General features: G+C 40.5%; 2 protein-coding genes across 2 annotated transcripts; both read right to left on the reverse strand.

Moving 5' to 3' along the window:
• Positions 1–119: 119 nt before the first annotated feature.
• vps26a (VPS26, retromer complex component A) lies at positions 120–7,368 on the reverse strand. The gene is made up of 9 exons (XM_012817068.2): positions 7,258–7,368; positions 6,271–6,420; positions 5,858–5,933; positions 3,704–3,860; positions 2,909–3,073; positions 2,146–2,252; positions 1,907–1,975; positions 1,668–1,810; positions 120–1,473 (listed from the first exon to the last, which is right to left on the reverse strand). Exons 1-9 carry the CDS (start codon positions 7,258–7,260, stop codon positions 1,360–1,362), a joined length of 984 nt encoding a protein of 327 aa, XP_012672522.1. The 5' UTR covers positions 7,261–7,368; the 3' UTR covers positions 120–1,359.
• Positions 7,369–9,045: 1,677 nt separating this feature from the next.
• On the reverse strand, positions 9,046–12,752 carry srgn (serglycin). Its single transcript, XM_012816977.3, has 3 exons — positions 12,580–12,752; positions 11,927–12,074; positions 9,046–10,064 (listed from the first exon to the last, which is right to left on the reverse strand). The coding sequence occupies exons 1-3, from the start codon at positions 12,644–12,646 to the stop codon at positions 9,821–9,823; spliced, it is 459 nt and encodes a 152-aa protein (XP_012672431.1). The 5' UTR covers positions 12,647–12,752; the 3' UTR covers positions 9,046–9,820.
• Between the last annotated feature and the right edge of the window lie 4,260 nt (positions 12,753–17,012).

Consider the following 17,012-nt stretch of genomic DNA (forward strand, 5'->3'; position numbering starts at 1 on the left):
ACAAGTCCTGGAAATGGAAGTGCCTGGGTGTAACATGCACTCTCTCATATACATTCATACAAAGCTATTTAACATATACAAAACCAGAAGATGCAAAAATGTGGAACACCAACATCATCTATGAGTATAAATCTGTATTTTTATTCTGACAGATGGATAAATAGCTTGAAGCTAAATATTTACAATTTTTTAGGGTCCACAATATCAGGAAATCAGATACAGTATACAGAGTAAAAAGAGGGCTGACATGCAATGGGGTAGCGCCATATTTGGCATAAGAATTTCATCATTACCATACAGGCACTTACATACAGTGTGACTAAAACTAGATTATCTGTGTATGCCTGTCTATGGTGTTCAGAAATGAATGGGGAACCGCTAGCTTGAGACAGGACAACTAGTGTAGCCTCAGTGAAAGTAAACGTTACTCAGTGGAATATTTTCTTCGCATCACTTGAATTTCACCCTCATAATGATTGCAGCTCGACAACGTAAATGTAGTACCTGCAAAGCACAAACTGAGCAAAACTAAATGGCACTCAACCCTTTACACAGACTCGACTTCTCACAAATAGAGGGATATGACAAAAACATTGTAGCTACATTGCTTTTAATCCATAGCTTCTCTTGCAAAACGCATACAGTATCTTCAAATATATATATAATTTTTGTAAATCAAAGTTGCCACAAAATTTGTAACAGGTTTTGTGAGAGGGACTTAAAAAAAAAAAAAAAAAAAAAGCATACAAATTAGACACTTAATATAATTTACGAGATATAAATCTTATACAGCTTGCAGGTAAATTCCAGATATGGCACCCCTTGGAACAAAGTATGCCTGTTTTGCTACATAATGTAACCTTGAAAATGTGTTCCACAAGTGTGATGAACCGTAAATCTAACTTGATTCAACCAATCACATGCATTGTTTGGCTCTCTGCAATATGAAAAGCTGCTGTAATTTCATATCCCACCTTCTGGGTTGATCATTTCGATTAGAATACATTTCGCTTTCGTCTTTTACATAGGGAACACAGTGTACTCCCGAAAGAAAAAATTAAATGCAATGAAGTTTGCAATGAATGGTAGTTTCTGTTGGTTCCAGTGTTTTCGAGTATTTGTGAGTGTGTCTGTGTGTGTCATGAAAGAAGACTGGTCCTTAATGCTATAAAAGACTGCTTACAGTGGACGGCAAGGTGAACGCAGCCTTTTCAAGCAAACAGGGAGCACATCACCACACGTTAAGGTGGAGCATGTGGTGGAGCCTGGTAAGGAGTCATGGGCTTCTGGTTAGATTACCCTCTGGGCTGATTGTGTGCCCCTATCCACAGATTCTGTACTCTCCTCCCTCCTGACCCCTCACATTTCAGGCTGCTCCGCAGGAACCGTCGTCCGTGGCTCAGGAGACTCGTAGCGCTGGTGGAAGTTGCGTTTCCGCATTTTCTCTGGGGCCTTCCTCCACAAGACAATTTCCTGTACACAGGAATGGGGAAATGATGGTCACACAAGAAGGGGCTACTGCAGAAGATTCAATGAAAGCAGTCTAGAGCGGATGTACACATTAACGCACGCTCTCTCTCTCTCTGTCTGTCAGACTTAAGTGTAAACTAACTTATGCTGCACTTCACCTTTCACATCAACATTAGGAAGAGCGGCTGCTTGTGTACCTGTTGTTTGAAGTACCGCCGGTCCTCCTCATCCACCAGCACCAGGTTGAGGAAGTAGCGCACTGAGAACTTCTTGTTGACGTCTCTCATAGTGGCGGTGAGATCGTAACCGGCCAGGAAGAGACGGATGGGGATAGACTCTCCTAAAGGTCAGAGGGGTCAAAGCAGATGGTTTAGGGAAACAGGCCTGAGGAATGAAGACGTAATTAGTTGCAGCAGTTCCCAGTGGTCAGTGTTACCTTTTACTGGTGCCCCATCCATAATCTCATACTTGGCTACAGTCTCTGTCTCTGTGGTTGTACTGGGACCTGGAATGGAAATACAGAGGACAAAAACAAACGTTAAGTCTGCGATGCATCAGGCCTTTCCTCAAAGAATATAACGTTTATATTTAGGGATGTTCTGTTCACGGGAAGGAGATATTCAGATATATGCGTTTGCTCACTCCAGGGGTGAACTTCATATCTCCATATCTTACCAATGCCTGTCATTTCTTTCTTGATCAGCTGCAGTTCCATGTGTTGGATCTTGATTCTCACCAGCAGAAAGTAAATCTTGCCCACGATGACATCTTTTAAGTGGTACCTGAGTACATGACACAAATGGGCCAGCTTTGTAGATTTGTAGAGAGATTAAGACTAAAATAATTGTGACAGATGGGTCCTAAACACAACTCCAACTGACATGAAATAAGAACATGTCTGAGGACTGGTGTATCAATGTCAATGTATCAATGTAAGTTACTAAAGCCGTCAAGCTGGGCTAAAATGCCTTCAGTTCAATTCAATTCAAATGTATTTATATAGCGGCAAAACAATAAAATGGTCTCGATGCGCTTTATAGAGCTCAGTGCCTGAACCCCCTTAGAGCAAGCACAATGGCGACCGGGGCAAGAACAAACTCCCTGTTAATCAGGAAGAAACCTTAAGCAGAACTGCGGCACATAAGGGGGGGGGGAGTATTCACATACTTTAGGCAATTAAAAAGGAGCACTTTCGCTCCACAAATCCCACTAAAGTTCACAAAACCTAAAACACAGAGATGTCTGACAGATCTTCTGGTCAGTGTCAATACATGACCACTCTAATACAGGACATAGTTCAATATATGCAGATAACTTGACAACCAAAGGATCATAAATTAAAAGGCTTGGATAAACACTGGAAATCGTGGTTGTGGTTTCATACTAGGACACTGATTGTGTATGTGATAATGATAAGATCTCAGAGCTGATCGCTTACTTGGACTTGTTGTATTCAAACTCTATGTGCAGGCAGTCTTCAATACCCACTTCCATCTTGATAGAGTTGTTGACATCAGGATAGGTGGCCAACTGATGCACTATAAGATCATACTCCTTCACCAAGTCAGACAATCTTCTCACGATAGTAACTTTGAGGAAGTATCTGTGGAGAACATTATCATGTGTGAGAGGAAAACAATGCTCATCATCAAATATCTATGTGCTTACACCCTTTTGTATGTCTAGAGTAGTTGTAGAAGAACTGAAAACAATACCATGTATGCATAGTTTAACTATTTATACATTTGAAAAAAAAAAGGATAATCTTAATTCTGTCATGCAGAATCGCAAAAACAACTGTTAAAGTGGCATTATGTAGGAATTGTACTTCAGTGTTAGGGTTAGCAGTTTTACCTTAAAATAACAGCTTAAAAAAATTGGGGCGCTACAATGACATTTAATATGGAGAATCGCCTCCGTGCCATTGCCATACCAGGGTCCGTAGGCATATTACTGGGTTATGTAGGTTTGCCTGAAGCCGCCCGGTTACTACTGTCTGCCGAACTAGAAAGTAGCTTATTTGCCTTCTTGCTTTGTCTTGTGTTACACTTGCTTGATGTTTGACTGTATTAGGAAAGTTGTTGACTCACTAGTTTGTCATAGTGTCAAAGTAAGCAAATTTCAAGAGGTTTCGCTAGGTTTAGCATCTCGTTAGCGATTAGCAATTCCTACATAATGCCACTTTAACAGTTCTGTGGATATGACATGCCTAACCCAGAGGAAACCCACAGACCTCAGTCGGACATTGGCTCCTACGTAGGACTCGTATGGTTTCTCCACCTGCATGAACTCAAAGTCATAGCTTCGGTTCTGGGTTAGTTCTCCTGGAAGGGCCAGCTCCTTCACAAGGTTCACAAATTCGTGCGTGTTGCTTTTGTCACTGAAGAGCTCTGCACACAGAGAATTTAGGCTCAGTTTGTTTCCTGTCTCTCATCAACACCTCAGTGAGCCTTTTAAAAGCAGAATTATTCAGAAAACTATACAATATGTAAGTATTTCACTTTTTACATACACCCTTTTACTCCTAACATTACTGACCCTTTTATTAATAGGGGAGACCATGTACAGTTGTAACACTTCGTTCTTTGCCTTGTATTTTGCAAAAAATTGCCAGAAGTGACTGCTTTCCTTTTATCATATATGCAACAGATACCTTTCCTTTTACAGCAGCAGCCATGCATTATTCAACACATAATAGTAGATAATGTTTTTTTCTGGAAGTTGTCTTTTCAGCATTTATTTTCAAAATGCCAGTGGGACAGTTGCTTACAAACCAAGGGTGTCACATTTTGGGTGTCATCCTTGACAGTACTTTATACTTCGAAGCACACATCATATAACCAATCATATAATCAATAACATCACTCAGTCAGCGTATTTCCCCCAACGCAATATATACCGCCTACGCTCATCTCCTACATGAAACAGTACTGCTATTCTTGTACACGCTCTGGACACATTGTGTATTGACTACTGTAACCCTATCCTCTCTGGTCTTACTCACAAACTCCTCCATAAACTTCAACTGGCTCAGAATTCCGCTGTTCTTATCATTACCAGAACCCCTTCTATAGAACATATTACTCCTGTCCTTCAACAACTTCTTTGGCTCACTGTTAAATTCGGTTTCGATTTCAAGATTCTGCTTCGTACTTTTAAGACTCTTTGAGACCTAGCACCTCCGTATCTCTCAGATCTCCTTCACATCTCCACACCCTCTCGTACCCTTAGATCCTCCTCCACCAATCTCACTATACCTCCTGCCCACCCGACTACCATGGTGTTTAGAGCTTTCACCCTGCTACCATGGTGTTTAGAGCTTTCACCTTGCTACCATGGTGTTTAGACCTTTCACCCTGCTACCATGGTGTTTAGACCTTTCACCCTGCTACCATGGTGTTTAGAGCTTTCACCCTGCTACCATGGTGTTTAGAGCTTTCACCTTGCTACCATGGTGTTTAGAGCTTTCACCCTGCTGCCATGGTGTTTAGAGCTTTCACCCTGCTGCCAGCCTACTCTACATCACCCTCGATACAACGCTGTTATTTTTCCTTAATCCAGTGCGTGTCTATCTGTCAGAAATATTCTGTATGTAAAACCAAAAAAGCAGTTTTGATTAAGCTTATTGTATTTATCATACTTGGCCAGCTTCGTTTGCATGTGGAATCTCTGCTCGCAAAAGTGGCTAGCCTATTTCACTTATAAGCTACGCTTTGTAGTTGAAACCAGTTGTACTTAGGTATGTTACCTAAGGTTACCTTATGTTGTTACTTGTGTTCCCTTCAAAACGCATCAATTGTGCAGTCAAATGTTTGTGCACAACATAAAACTAACATAACTTGACAGAAATTGAAGCTGAAATTTGAACGTAGCATGCTGATGCCATCACATATGCTGTCTATGCGTTTCATCGGATTCCATTAGACACGAGATAAGCCATTAAGCATGTTACAACGGTCTCCTTGTTACAACTGTACTTGGTCTCCCCTTCCTACTTGTGGAGTTTCGTAATCTTATTTTTAATTTACAATTTTTTTTTGTGTTTGTGTGTCTTATTTCATGGACAAGCAGTCCAGCGGCATAACATTCCATTCAGTTATTTCATAAATACACATCAAAGAGCAAGTTACAGGATAATAGTGATAGTGAATTGAGTTTTAAATGTACTGTGCTGCTCCACATTTCCGTACCTTCACATGACCACCACATGGTTTGCTAAGCTAAGCTTTCCACTGCCACACCAAATTAGAAAAAAATCCCTGGCCAGGAATTCTTGTGGAAGTGCATATAAAACACTTGTGAGATGGAGGAGTTGTTTTAATGAAAACAGCACAATACATCTAACAATATGTAATAAAATAAATACATAAAAAAAATCACTTCTCACCAATCTGCCCAACAAACTCAATCCGGATTCCTTGATGCTCTAGTCTCTTCCCTGTCTGCTTCACATTGAGATTGACCTTGACAAAATGACAAAGGTAGCATCACATAGTTTAAAAAATATACATACAATAAAAAACACAAAACTCCTTGAAGGACCTGCGTTTTTTACCTGAATACGGCCTGATTCAGAAATAAAGCAATTTTACATTCCACTTAAAAAGGAGACTCGACACAATTCATTGTTTCTCATCATATTGCCTAAATGTTTTCCTTTACTCTACTGCTAGTACTAGGGTGATATGATTGTGCAGTTTATTGGTACATCAAGGATTCAATACTGACCTCAATAACGCAACTCGGTGTGTTAAAATGTGTTTGACAAGATCAACTTGACTGTTTTACAGGTTGTCATACCTTCCCTGAAACAGACTCCCCGTCATAGAACAGATAGTGCTTCTCCACTTTGCCATCTTCAGTCTTGAGCTCCGCCGTCTTCCTCGTCTCAGCATCATTGAGTACGACATCAATTTCACACACTGGACTGAATAGGCCTCCCAGGAAACTCTGAGAAACATTGTAAGGTATAATGAACATATAAACGTATACATTAAATGCACCCGGCACAGCTTCGAACGCTAAATATCCAGCACATGGACTACTGCGTAATATTTTAGAAAACCTTGGCTGTTACTCGTCCATGTCATTTCAATCAACTCTGTTCGCTAACTTCTGTTAGCCTACTTGTCTTAGTTAACCAAGGCAAGCATCTAAATTCAACAGCAGCGCGTGATGTCTTGGCTAACATTAGACTGACGTTAGCTCAATAAGCTGTATAGTGCACACTCGCAATATGAATCGTAGCTAGTTGCCAAACAAAATAGTGCTTGCGGAGCATCTGCTTCACAACGCCCCAACTCTGTTACAGCGCCCGAGAAGTAGGCTAGAATGGCAAGAATAATTTAGCGATAGCTCCATCCACTAACGCGTTACCATCCCCCCCCCCCCCCCCCCCCCCTGATATACTGACGCTAGCTAGCTAGGTGTTTTCATATGAATCATGGCTGCATGTTTGGCCATAATATTATACGACCACTAACATTTGTGAGGAAACAACAGGCATCACAATTTTCATACATTTTATCGGGTCCCTGAGCGCTCCACCCACCAAAACAAATCAGTCTCTGACTTCCCTGGCCTTAGCAATCAAATGGGTTAGCTGTACGGCAAGCTTGTCGCTTGCTAGCACGCTAATCAGCTGAGCAAACTACGTTGGCTTGCAAGCTAACATCTGCCGAGATTTTCTTTTAACAGTGCTCTCTTTCATTGTCAGTGAGCGATGCACCCCGTGCATGACCACTCAATTGAAAGCTTTAGATGCAGGTCTATATTCTCATGACTCACCATTTCAACCCGTTATTAAAACAGTCCAGGATACCTCTTCGACTCCAAAGATGATTGAACTGCAATTCCATTGACTGTGAACTGAGGAAACGCTGGGAACACTTGCGTCAATATGCCTTTCAAAATAAAAGTTACGTTGGAAGTCAAAACAAGGAAGGCATCATTTTTGTCACAGCAGACCTTTTTTTATATTTCATGCAGTTGTTGATCCATGAAACAGCTTTACTCATAGTTATGATCTTATTTGATACATCGCACCCAGTATTTCTCTCTATCTATGTATTTCAGTCCTACCAGGCTATTTTGTTGATGATGACAAACAAGAATGAAAATAAATTTTTTACAAAAACAAACCAGATTCCAGCACCCATGAGTTTAAGTATCTGTGCTGGCCCCGGCTTACATGTGATCTTGTTTGAGGTCAAACTGTACATTTTTGTTATCAATGCTTGTTTTCCGGTTAAAGTAAAGCCAGATCCATGAAAGGCTGTTATAATCCTTGGAGGTATAGGTATGGAGAGAAAGACTGCATTTCTATACATGTCAAGGGTCAGTGCTGCTATGGCAAACTCAGCCTAAGAAATATGCAAATTCACTGTACTCACATTTCCTTTTTATCTGGCTCACTTCTGACACCAAACTGAAAAGAGCCAGTTAACTGAGCACCAAATGTCATATGACTGAGGCTACCTTGCTACGCTGCACTTATGCATGGACTATAAACCAGCTCTATAAAAGCAGATAATGAGGGAGTAAAACATGTTCTGCACTTATGAGAGACTATGTATAGTGAAGGATTGGAGAATGACATTTGGTTTGCAATTGCCTTCTTTCGATTTTTTAGACAGTCAAACTTTTATTTTGACAAAATAACTTTTTAGACTGGTCCTTGTTGCATGTTTCACGGAAGTCTAAAAGCCCCAGAAATGCAACCTTGCATACTTCATCATGTGACTCAACTGTCATATGATGTACACTTTGCAATTCTAATTCCACCTCATCAACAGCGCCAACTTCCCCTTTTTGTCATACTTACTAGTTTTACTTTGTGTTGTTAAATAATTGGTTCACATGAACTATTTTATAAATTGTGTGCAGATAATTGAGCTAAGTAGAGAATTAATTGAAGGGAAGCCTCTTTTTTTTTTTTTAACCTGGGCCCTATTTTCTCATCTTTTTAGGTCAAAATTGTTACTAGGGACAACGCTGCAACCGGCACTCAGTGCCTCAGTTTCAACAGTTTCTACAGAAACTAAAACTTAAACATAAACTTTAAGTTTCTTTACAGATTCTTTTTTAGCTAACACAATACATGACATGTCAATTTATGAGATTGCGGTCAAGATTGTCACAGTAATGGACCAGGACCACTGGAATTTTGAAAATGAATGGAACTCAGAGACACTATGATGTGAACTCAAGTTCAACAGCACGTCGTGACCCATGAAACCCCAGATAGTTTTCAGAATGTTTTTTTTTTATTGAGCAAGAAATAACCTTTTAAAACGGACATAGCAATCTTTGTTTTCTTCATAGCTTCCTTATGAACAGGAGACGAAAACCAAATATCTGAAAGAGTAGGCCTATACAACACTCCAACCTTTATATCAAAAGGAGAACAACTTCTCAATAGTTGCACTGTCTCTCATGACCTGTTAATTCATTTCCTCTTTGAAATGTTTATTTGTCAGATTGAGATGAAATAGACAGAGACAGAGAGATTAAACTTCATCGACACATTTACCATCTGCTATGATAAGCCGTTAAAAGAACTGACATGGCTTTGTCTATCTGTCAACACAATTTATTAGCTTGTATGGATCATCAGAGTGGGGAAATACAATCTCATTACATTTAGACCATTTCAGAATTAAACAACTTCACCAGCAATGAAACATTTATCTTTAAAGTGCCTTAGTTTAACACAGTTCATTTTATTGCATAGTTTTGTTCTTCCAAATCAACTTTGTGTGACAGTGTGGTCGAAATGTACAATGTTCAACATACACTGCACTTACTGTGAAACCAAGATGTCTGAACTCGTATGTGTTACTGACAAATGTGCAGTAAGTTAAGTGTAAATATGAAATGTTCAGTATTTAGTCTATAATGTACTTTGAACTCAAAACTAAATAAAACAACAACAAATAACAAATACCGATATAAAAACTGCAAGCAAAAGATGTACACCCAACTTAAGGCATACAGTTGTGTAATAAACTTATCAGGTATAGATATCACAATTTTGGTTTGCAGGAAAGTGCATGTTTAGTTAAATTCAATAACATATTGCCATAATTAAGGGGACTAAGATAAAGCTAAGGTAAAAAGAGACCGTGGAGTGACTTAGTGGCAAACTAAAATACACACATTACAGACAGATACTGTTCATTGGTCCTAATATATGCAAACCCACAGTGTGGTATAAAAAGCACACTGGTGAATTACAGGCTTAAGTTATCAAAACAAAATTAACTGGGATGAAACAATTTTAACGTGACATCTGCTCCTGAGGGGTTTTTATAAGTGACCAACACAGACCTGGCTGGCATTTTTAAGCAAGCTACTGTATGAAGTTATTTTCATACTCTTCCCAGTAGGGCACTTTTTCTGGGTAGACGATGTTGGTGTAATCAAAATCGGCACTCCCCTCCTCCATTCCCGAGCCCTCCGGTACGTCCTGCATTGGGCTGTCCATAACCAACTGGTCTCCGGAGCCGCGGTCAGCGAAGGCAGGAATGTGCTTTCCAGCCCCGGCATTGTCGCCTGACTGCTCCTCTGGTTCCAGGCCAGTGTCTTTTGGCAGTCTGCAAGAAAAACAGAAGCACAGGCCCATTCGGGGGGTGAGTCGACATCCTCTTGGCCCTTCCTGTGATTTTTCATACAGCCCACCGGGAATGTTCCTTAAGCCACCCACCCCCACCCCCAGGATCTCCTCCCTCACAGGCCTATTGCTTTGCATGACCTAAACTAGAAACAGTCTAAACCTTTTGAGGGTGTCTGACAAAAGCAAATGTGTGAATGTACTGAAAGGCGCTGAGGGGATCCCACGGCCTACAGTCCTTGTGTGTTAGGACATGTGGGGCCATGCTGGGGTTCGTGCATGCATCTGTGAAGCCAGTGATAGTGGCAGTCCTTGGGTCACTCGCTTTCCGAGGTGAGCTGTGCACCCCCTCAATTCAAATTACTTGTCAAATAAAAATGTCTGCATAGGCCCCAAGTGTTGGCATGGCATACTTGCCCATAACAGTTAACAGCCACAGCCAAGTAGATTTACTGGTCTTACCAACCCGAATATTTACCATGAAAAACAAAACAATTAAGACTCCACGTAGATGTGAGTTACTAATTCATTGTTTGTCCCAGATTTGGATGGTATACCATATAAAACTTTGTGCCTTTAAAATCACTTTACCACTAATGTTATCTAATGAACTATGAACATGCCAAACTGCCTTGGGCAACAATGCAATCATAAAATGTTCTCTGATGAACTGCTTAAACTGCCTGTTTAAACCTGAATGAAGGGGTGGGAGCTACTATAACATTTTTATGTAACTCATATATTGTTATGGAGCTAACTTCTTGTTAGTCTGCCTATTGGCAATATTTCAGTTCCAATGGATAATCCCATTTATTGCCTGAAATAGCTCATCTTTTTGGGAGTAAAATGTCTAAAGCTAGCCCAGATATACAGAAATATGGATGCATTTTCCCCCAGTCTCACCAATTTCCTAATTATGGTTCACACATTATGGAAGACCCCTGAGACTGCTACATACAGGCAAATCTCTATAATGAGCTAGACCAACACTACCTGAGGGTGTCTAGATTTGGTCCAAAGACCTCCACCTTGCAAGTCTGTGGAGTGAACCATGTTTCTAATAAAATCCTGATGCAATACATTTCAGATGGCTATAAGACTCAACAAGGAATGCTGGCTTATGGAGGAGATTTTGAAATTGGGGCATTACTGTATACTACTGATGGCAAAAAAGCTTCTGTTGAAATCTCTTTTTTATTTCACAAACAAGGCTTGTGCTTGAACAACATACATGAAGGAACACACATATGACCACAAGCTTATTCTGATGATATGCAACTTCCGCCTCCAAAACCTAGCACCTTTTTGAACCACCAGAGGAAGCTGTTTGTTGAGCCATTTTTTGACTTCCTTTGCTTGTTGAAATTAGTCTTCACACCGAAGCCTAAGACCTACTTTGATCAGGAAGACTTATTGTTGACTAATGAACAGAAAAATATTTGTATGAAGGCCTAAAAACTATTTTCAAACCGCACTGCTTCAGATAATCAAAACAGAAAATTACTCTTTGCTTGAAAGTATTCGGCAGACACTTCTCGTTTTGGCTTAGGGTAGGTTTCTTCACCAAAATAGATAATGTTGTATATGACTTGTGCATTAGTGAGAGCCTACTTCAGATTTCAGGATGTTGTGAAACACAAGATATGAAAATATAGTGTTGTAATATTTTGTGGAACTAAAATGACCTGTTTCCCTACTTAAGTAAAATTACTACTCATCGCCTGTTATGGGTTAATAAACTAATTAGCAACATATCAAATGGGCGTATATACACAATGACAAAATATGTGAAGTTAGAATATTTCTGTTTTCCTCAGAATATTTCAAGTGAAAAGGTTTACTCACACTTCTTGGACAGCACTTTGTGGAAGTCGTTTTGGGGCATCTGGATATTTATCCAGATTAATCATGGGACCTTTCTCTTGCACACAATTTGCATTCTTGACATCCGGACGACACCTCAGCCACACATACCTGCCTTTAGTAGGTGCTCCTAAAAACAGTGGAGAAAGGTTCATCTCTGAAACCACACAGCCATCGTCTACACTGACTTTTCAGACATGTTCAAATTTAGCGTATTGAAAATCACTAGCAAAACGAATCGAAACTATATTGAGAAAAATGAGAAATAAAACATCGTAGATAATAACTAAAGGTTTGGTGAGAATTACAGCGGTTTAATACATTAATTTTCATCATAAGAAACAAATGACCTTAATAAGTAAAGTTTAACTGCGAGACAAGCACGTTCGTTTACCTATATCGCGTGGGTCTCTGTACTACTCTGAACTCAACATCACCAAGAGAAGCGCTAAGGCTGTTGCACATAACGGTACATTCAATTCAGTGTTGTTTCTACTCAATTCAATTCATTGTTTCTTTACTTTTGAGTAGTTACATTTGTTTTATTTATTTTTAAATACTCTAATAACACATTATTTCGAATAACACAGCTTATATTCTTATCAAGCTATTGAAGAGGTTTTCCCATTACTTACCAAGTACGGTTTCACCAATAAAGCACAGGACAGCCAGCATCACCCATTTTCCAAACTGTGCCATCATAAATTCCTCTGATCGCACACGAACAACAAGCGAACCAGTACGTACGACCTCAGTCCAGTCAAATCATTCGCACTGTACAATAATACCCCTGAAGACCCTGCCCATATGCGTCATTGTTTCCTGAAATCAGCCGACGACGTCTTCGTTGGGCAATACGTTTTACATCCGCACTGGAAAGTACTTCCCAGCATGAAGCTCCCGTGAATCCACACTGGGTCAATTGCGTAATCATTGATGATGGGATATCACATTTTAACTTTGATAGCATAAGATGTTGTTCGCCGCCCACTTTAGGCCACTTGTTATTACTTGTGATGGAATGTGACGATGAAAGTGTGTGTATGGCCTCAGTGTGTGTAAGAAGTTGCATTCCATTGAGGTTATTCCTATTTAGTTATTTTTTTGTTTATTTTTACATTTGGTTATTTCTTTGTTAAGTAGTCACAGTTCCTATGGGATTTTTAAAGACCTTATATTATCATATTATCTTATATTATCACAGGAAGCCTGCAGAACTGCTCAGTAGCACAAAGTCCTATTTGTAGCCCTCTGACAAAATCGGGGGGGGGGCAAGGCAACACTGATACATGAGGTCCAGATTCAACTCAGACCACATCACAAATCACTGGGGTTACAACCTCAGAGGTTTTCGTCCCACTGCCATGCATGCTCACTGTCTCAGGCTGCTATGGAGACAGACAGACAGACAGACACAGCGCCCTAGGTGGGATCCTAAAGGCCAAGTCAAACAAATGGGTGTTTGGCTGTGTGGACAGTGCAGTGGTGTAACCACTGATGGAGTGCTGGATTGAATGTTTGACCTGTTGGTTATTATCCAGATCATTCATTGTTTTAAGTGGATAATTGGCCTGTTTCATTTCAGCATTGCATGAAATTGAATACTATAACTGAAAGAAGATTCATTGTAATATACATTATTGTGATGTCCTTGGATGACATTACAGTAATTTACTGCTCCAGAATAGCTTTTGTTGTTTTGAAATAAATTCATGACCATGGGTTCTGTGTCAGAACTGTTGGGCATATGTCTGACCACGGGCGCTCACACAGATGCTGTCTATGGTGGGCTAGATCTCACCACGCCAGCCGATACGAATTGTTTTTAAATGTTTTTCAATTCACTAACAGAACATCATCTGTCACAAACCAGGCCTAAAGGCATAGTTCTCACTTTCTCACTTCCCACACAAATCTAAAGTGTCCAGTAATCTACAGGGAGTGGTCGTGTTATAATGTTGCAGGTGCTAAAGTGTTTCTTAGTTTTTGTTCCTTTTTTTCATGACTCACGTCCGCAGACCAACATTTCGGTTCCAACATTGAAAAAATTCCCGTGTGAAAGATTCAGTGGTAGGTGTAGAGGAGAATATGTCCATTTCTATTTCCACTTCTATCTTAAAAACCAGTATTTCTGAATAACAAAAAAAACCAAAGAAAAAAGCCCAATGAGGTCTATCACAATGGCAACGGTGGGAAAAAAATCGAAGTGTTACAGCTTTGTCATTATGTGTGCCTTTAAACACTCCAGCCAAATTCTACAATCAAAATAGAGCCAGATCTTGGTTTGGCTGAGTCTCTGTAGAAGGCAATCATTTCACAGCCTCTGCACTTTAGAATGGCGTTGCTTTCTGTGTCATACGTAGCTTGGAAACTTTAGCACAGCTATCACTCAATGGTCTCATAATGCTCCGACCTATATGCATGGCCTACATGCTGATCACAGGGGGAAAAAACAGGTCTTCATGTTCAGAATGATGTTTGGAGTGTATGACGTTCTCAGAATCCTCTGTGCTCTACATATATCTTCACTGCCTTTGCATATTGTGTTGGTTCCCAAAATAGTATGATACTGACAGAATGAATAGAAAGAAATGACATCATACAAGGGTTACTTGCTTTTCTTGGCAGTATCCCAAGAGTTCATTCTGCATTAACAATAAGTATAGACGTTTTTTGTTAAGATGTCCACTTGGCTGTTTCAAAAGCGTTTCTCTTCAGCTGATAACAGCTGTGAAATATAACAGGAAGCAGTTTTAGTGGGTGCTCTAATCTTCCCACAGGAAATGACATTGGCCTCCCCACGCAGAAGCACCCAACATATCCTGTCACTTCGTTCACCAGCAAAATACGTTTCTGTTACGTTTATTCCACTACCATCAGCGCCGCTACAGTAGACGGTTTCTCAGTGCTTATGCAGAGTAATGATTCACAGCATTTGGATGTTACTAAAGGTGTTGAACATGCTGGGCACACCTGCCCTACACACCGCTCGCTGCCAGTGCCCTCAGATGTATATGTCTGAGTGGTACCATAAACAACAAACGCAGTAATGTGTGACACACTCATTTTCATTTGTGATAATGGAAATTCCCCAGATTTGAAGATATAAATACATAACAGCAGACCGAGAATGTGCTCTGTTGGTGGAACCAGGCCTGCCATTCAGGGGCGTCAAAGGGTACAGTTGACCCCGGGCCAAAGCCAAAGGAGAGGTGTTTTGTCATGCACAAATGGAACCTGCATCGAGTGTGCATTGCCACGTGCAAATGGCCAGTCAGCGCTCTGTGCGCGGGGTGGGGCCTTGGAGATCTGGTCCCCAGGCCTGAGCAAGATACACGGCGGGCCTGGGTGGAACTATAACTGCATTTGTGCTACCACACACTCTGCAGGCCACCGCCAAGTCATGTGATTGTTTCAGCTGAAGAGACAGTAAGCAATGCTCTCCTTTCTTTCTCTCTTTCTTTCTTTCTTTCTTTCTTTCACTCTTTTCTTTCTTTTTAGTAAAGCAAATCCCAGTCCGCTCTCCATCTTGAAGTTGCATTAAAATAACAAAGTTTGCTGCTCAGAACCCCAGCGGAATGTTTCTAGGGGACCTTGCATTACAATCGGATGGCATGCAGTCATGGGCAGCAGGCACAGCTTTTTAGTGTGTGTGACTTCTTTTAAACTCGTCTCTTCTCTTTGTTTAGGGTTGTAATGTGAAGACCTCATGGTCAGCTGAAACAATCAAACACAGAAGTTGTAATGTGTGGAAGAATTGTATTTTGCAAACTGCGTGTTTGCCCAAACTCACACAGTGAGGACAATGAAGAGTTAGGTGTCAACCACAAGTATTTTCACAGCAGGCCATGTTTTCATCCTGGAACTGTTCTGAGACCTTCCCATCCACCCAGATGGGAATTCTCTGTGGGAAGCGAATATGTCAGATGAATTATAAATACCGTTTCTTGTACAGTTTCAGAGTCTTGAATACTGAATCTCTAGTACAGCACACTAGTGGTTTACTGGACTGGATATCTTAATTGATGTATTTTGTATTATTTCTAATCCCATACACTTTTGATCAAATTCAGCAAATTGCTCTAAAAATTGCACTAAAAAAACCCTCTGGTGGTTGCACACAGTGCTTGCCCTGTAAATGGGCAACAAACATAGTGGTTCTGGCCAATCCATAAACAATCCCAGCCAATCAACACAGTGCCTCAGGAGCATGGAAGAGAAGGGTATAATTTGATTGGCTGTTGAGCTCAAATATCTTTAAATGTATCTTTGCACCTTTAAATAATTAAGTAGTAATCATGTGCACACACCACCACTGACTGTGAGGTGTAAATACAGAATGAAAATGTGAAACAGATAGAAATGTTACACCTTTTACAATGTTTTACAGATTTGAATGTGAGTTGTTGTTGGATGTCAGTTAGTTGTTGGCTTGTATAACTTATGATATCTACATGGACTTGCATTACGTAAAGAGTGAGACGGACGAGGACAGCACTGCCAAACTGCCAGTATACCAAACACATTTTGGTCACACCCACGTTTCACCATAAATGTGTGTTGTGAACATCTCTTGAGCCAGAAAAGCTTTGTGGCCATCACAAGTTCCTGTAGCTGAAAGTGAGTGCTCAGCTGAAGCACTCGGTGGCCAGCACGCGTTCACGTATTTTCCTTGACTAACGTGTTTTATCTTGACAAACAAATAAACCATTGAACAGAATTGTTTAGTAAAGATGGACTTGGCCCTTTAAAGTCTAGACAAGCTGGCATTTTGAAAGTACATCATGATTTGATTGACAGCTCCATTTGGTGGTGTAGATGGTACATCCAGCGGATCAGAGCTCAAAACGCCACTTACCCGACTCTAAATAAAGTAGGTGCAGGTGGAAGTGAAACATCGCGTGTCTGTCTCACTCTCTGAAGATGATACAGACTGGCTCTTCCACAGAGGATACCTCTGTGCACCCCTGCAATTTCAGGGCGATAAAGACCAAATAAGGGACAGATACGTGTAGCCTGTAATTTTGCATCTGAAAGCTGCTATTCACCATTATCTGATTTGTGTTCT

The sequence above is a fragment of the Clupea harengus genome, chromosome 13 (assembly GCF_900700415.2).
Source record: "Clupea harengus chromosome 13, Ch_v2.0.2, whole genome shotgun sequence".
NCBI classification, from domain to species: Eukaryota; Metazoa; Chordata; class Actinopteri; order Clupeiformes; family Clupeidae; genus Clupea; species Clupea harengus.

Excerpts from the sequence above, each read along its gene's own strand:
- vps26a (XM_012817068.2), bottom strand. Across the intron at positions 3,861-5,857 it reads TGAGTTTGTTGGGCAGATTG|AGCTCTTCAGTGACAAAAGC; the intron begins GTGAGAAGTGAT and ends CTCTGTGTGCAG. Across the intron at positions 3,074-3,703 it reads GGAGCCAATGTCCGACTGAG|ATACTTCCTCAAAGTTACTA; the intron begins GTCTGTGGGTTT and ends TGTTCTCCACAG.
- srgn (XM_012816977.3), bottom strand. The coding sequence starts at position 12,646 with ATGATGGCACAGTTTGGAAAATGGGTGATGCTGGCTGTCCTGTGCTTT. Across the intron at positions 12,075-12,579 it reads TATTGGTGAAACCGTACTTG|GAGCACCTACTAAAGGCAGG; the intron begins GTAAGTAATGGG and ends CACTGTTTTTAG. Across the intron at positions 10,065-11,926 it reads CAAAGTGCTGTCCAAGAAGT|ACTGCCAAAAGACACTGGCC; the intron begins GTGAGTAAACCT and ends TTTTTCTTGCAG.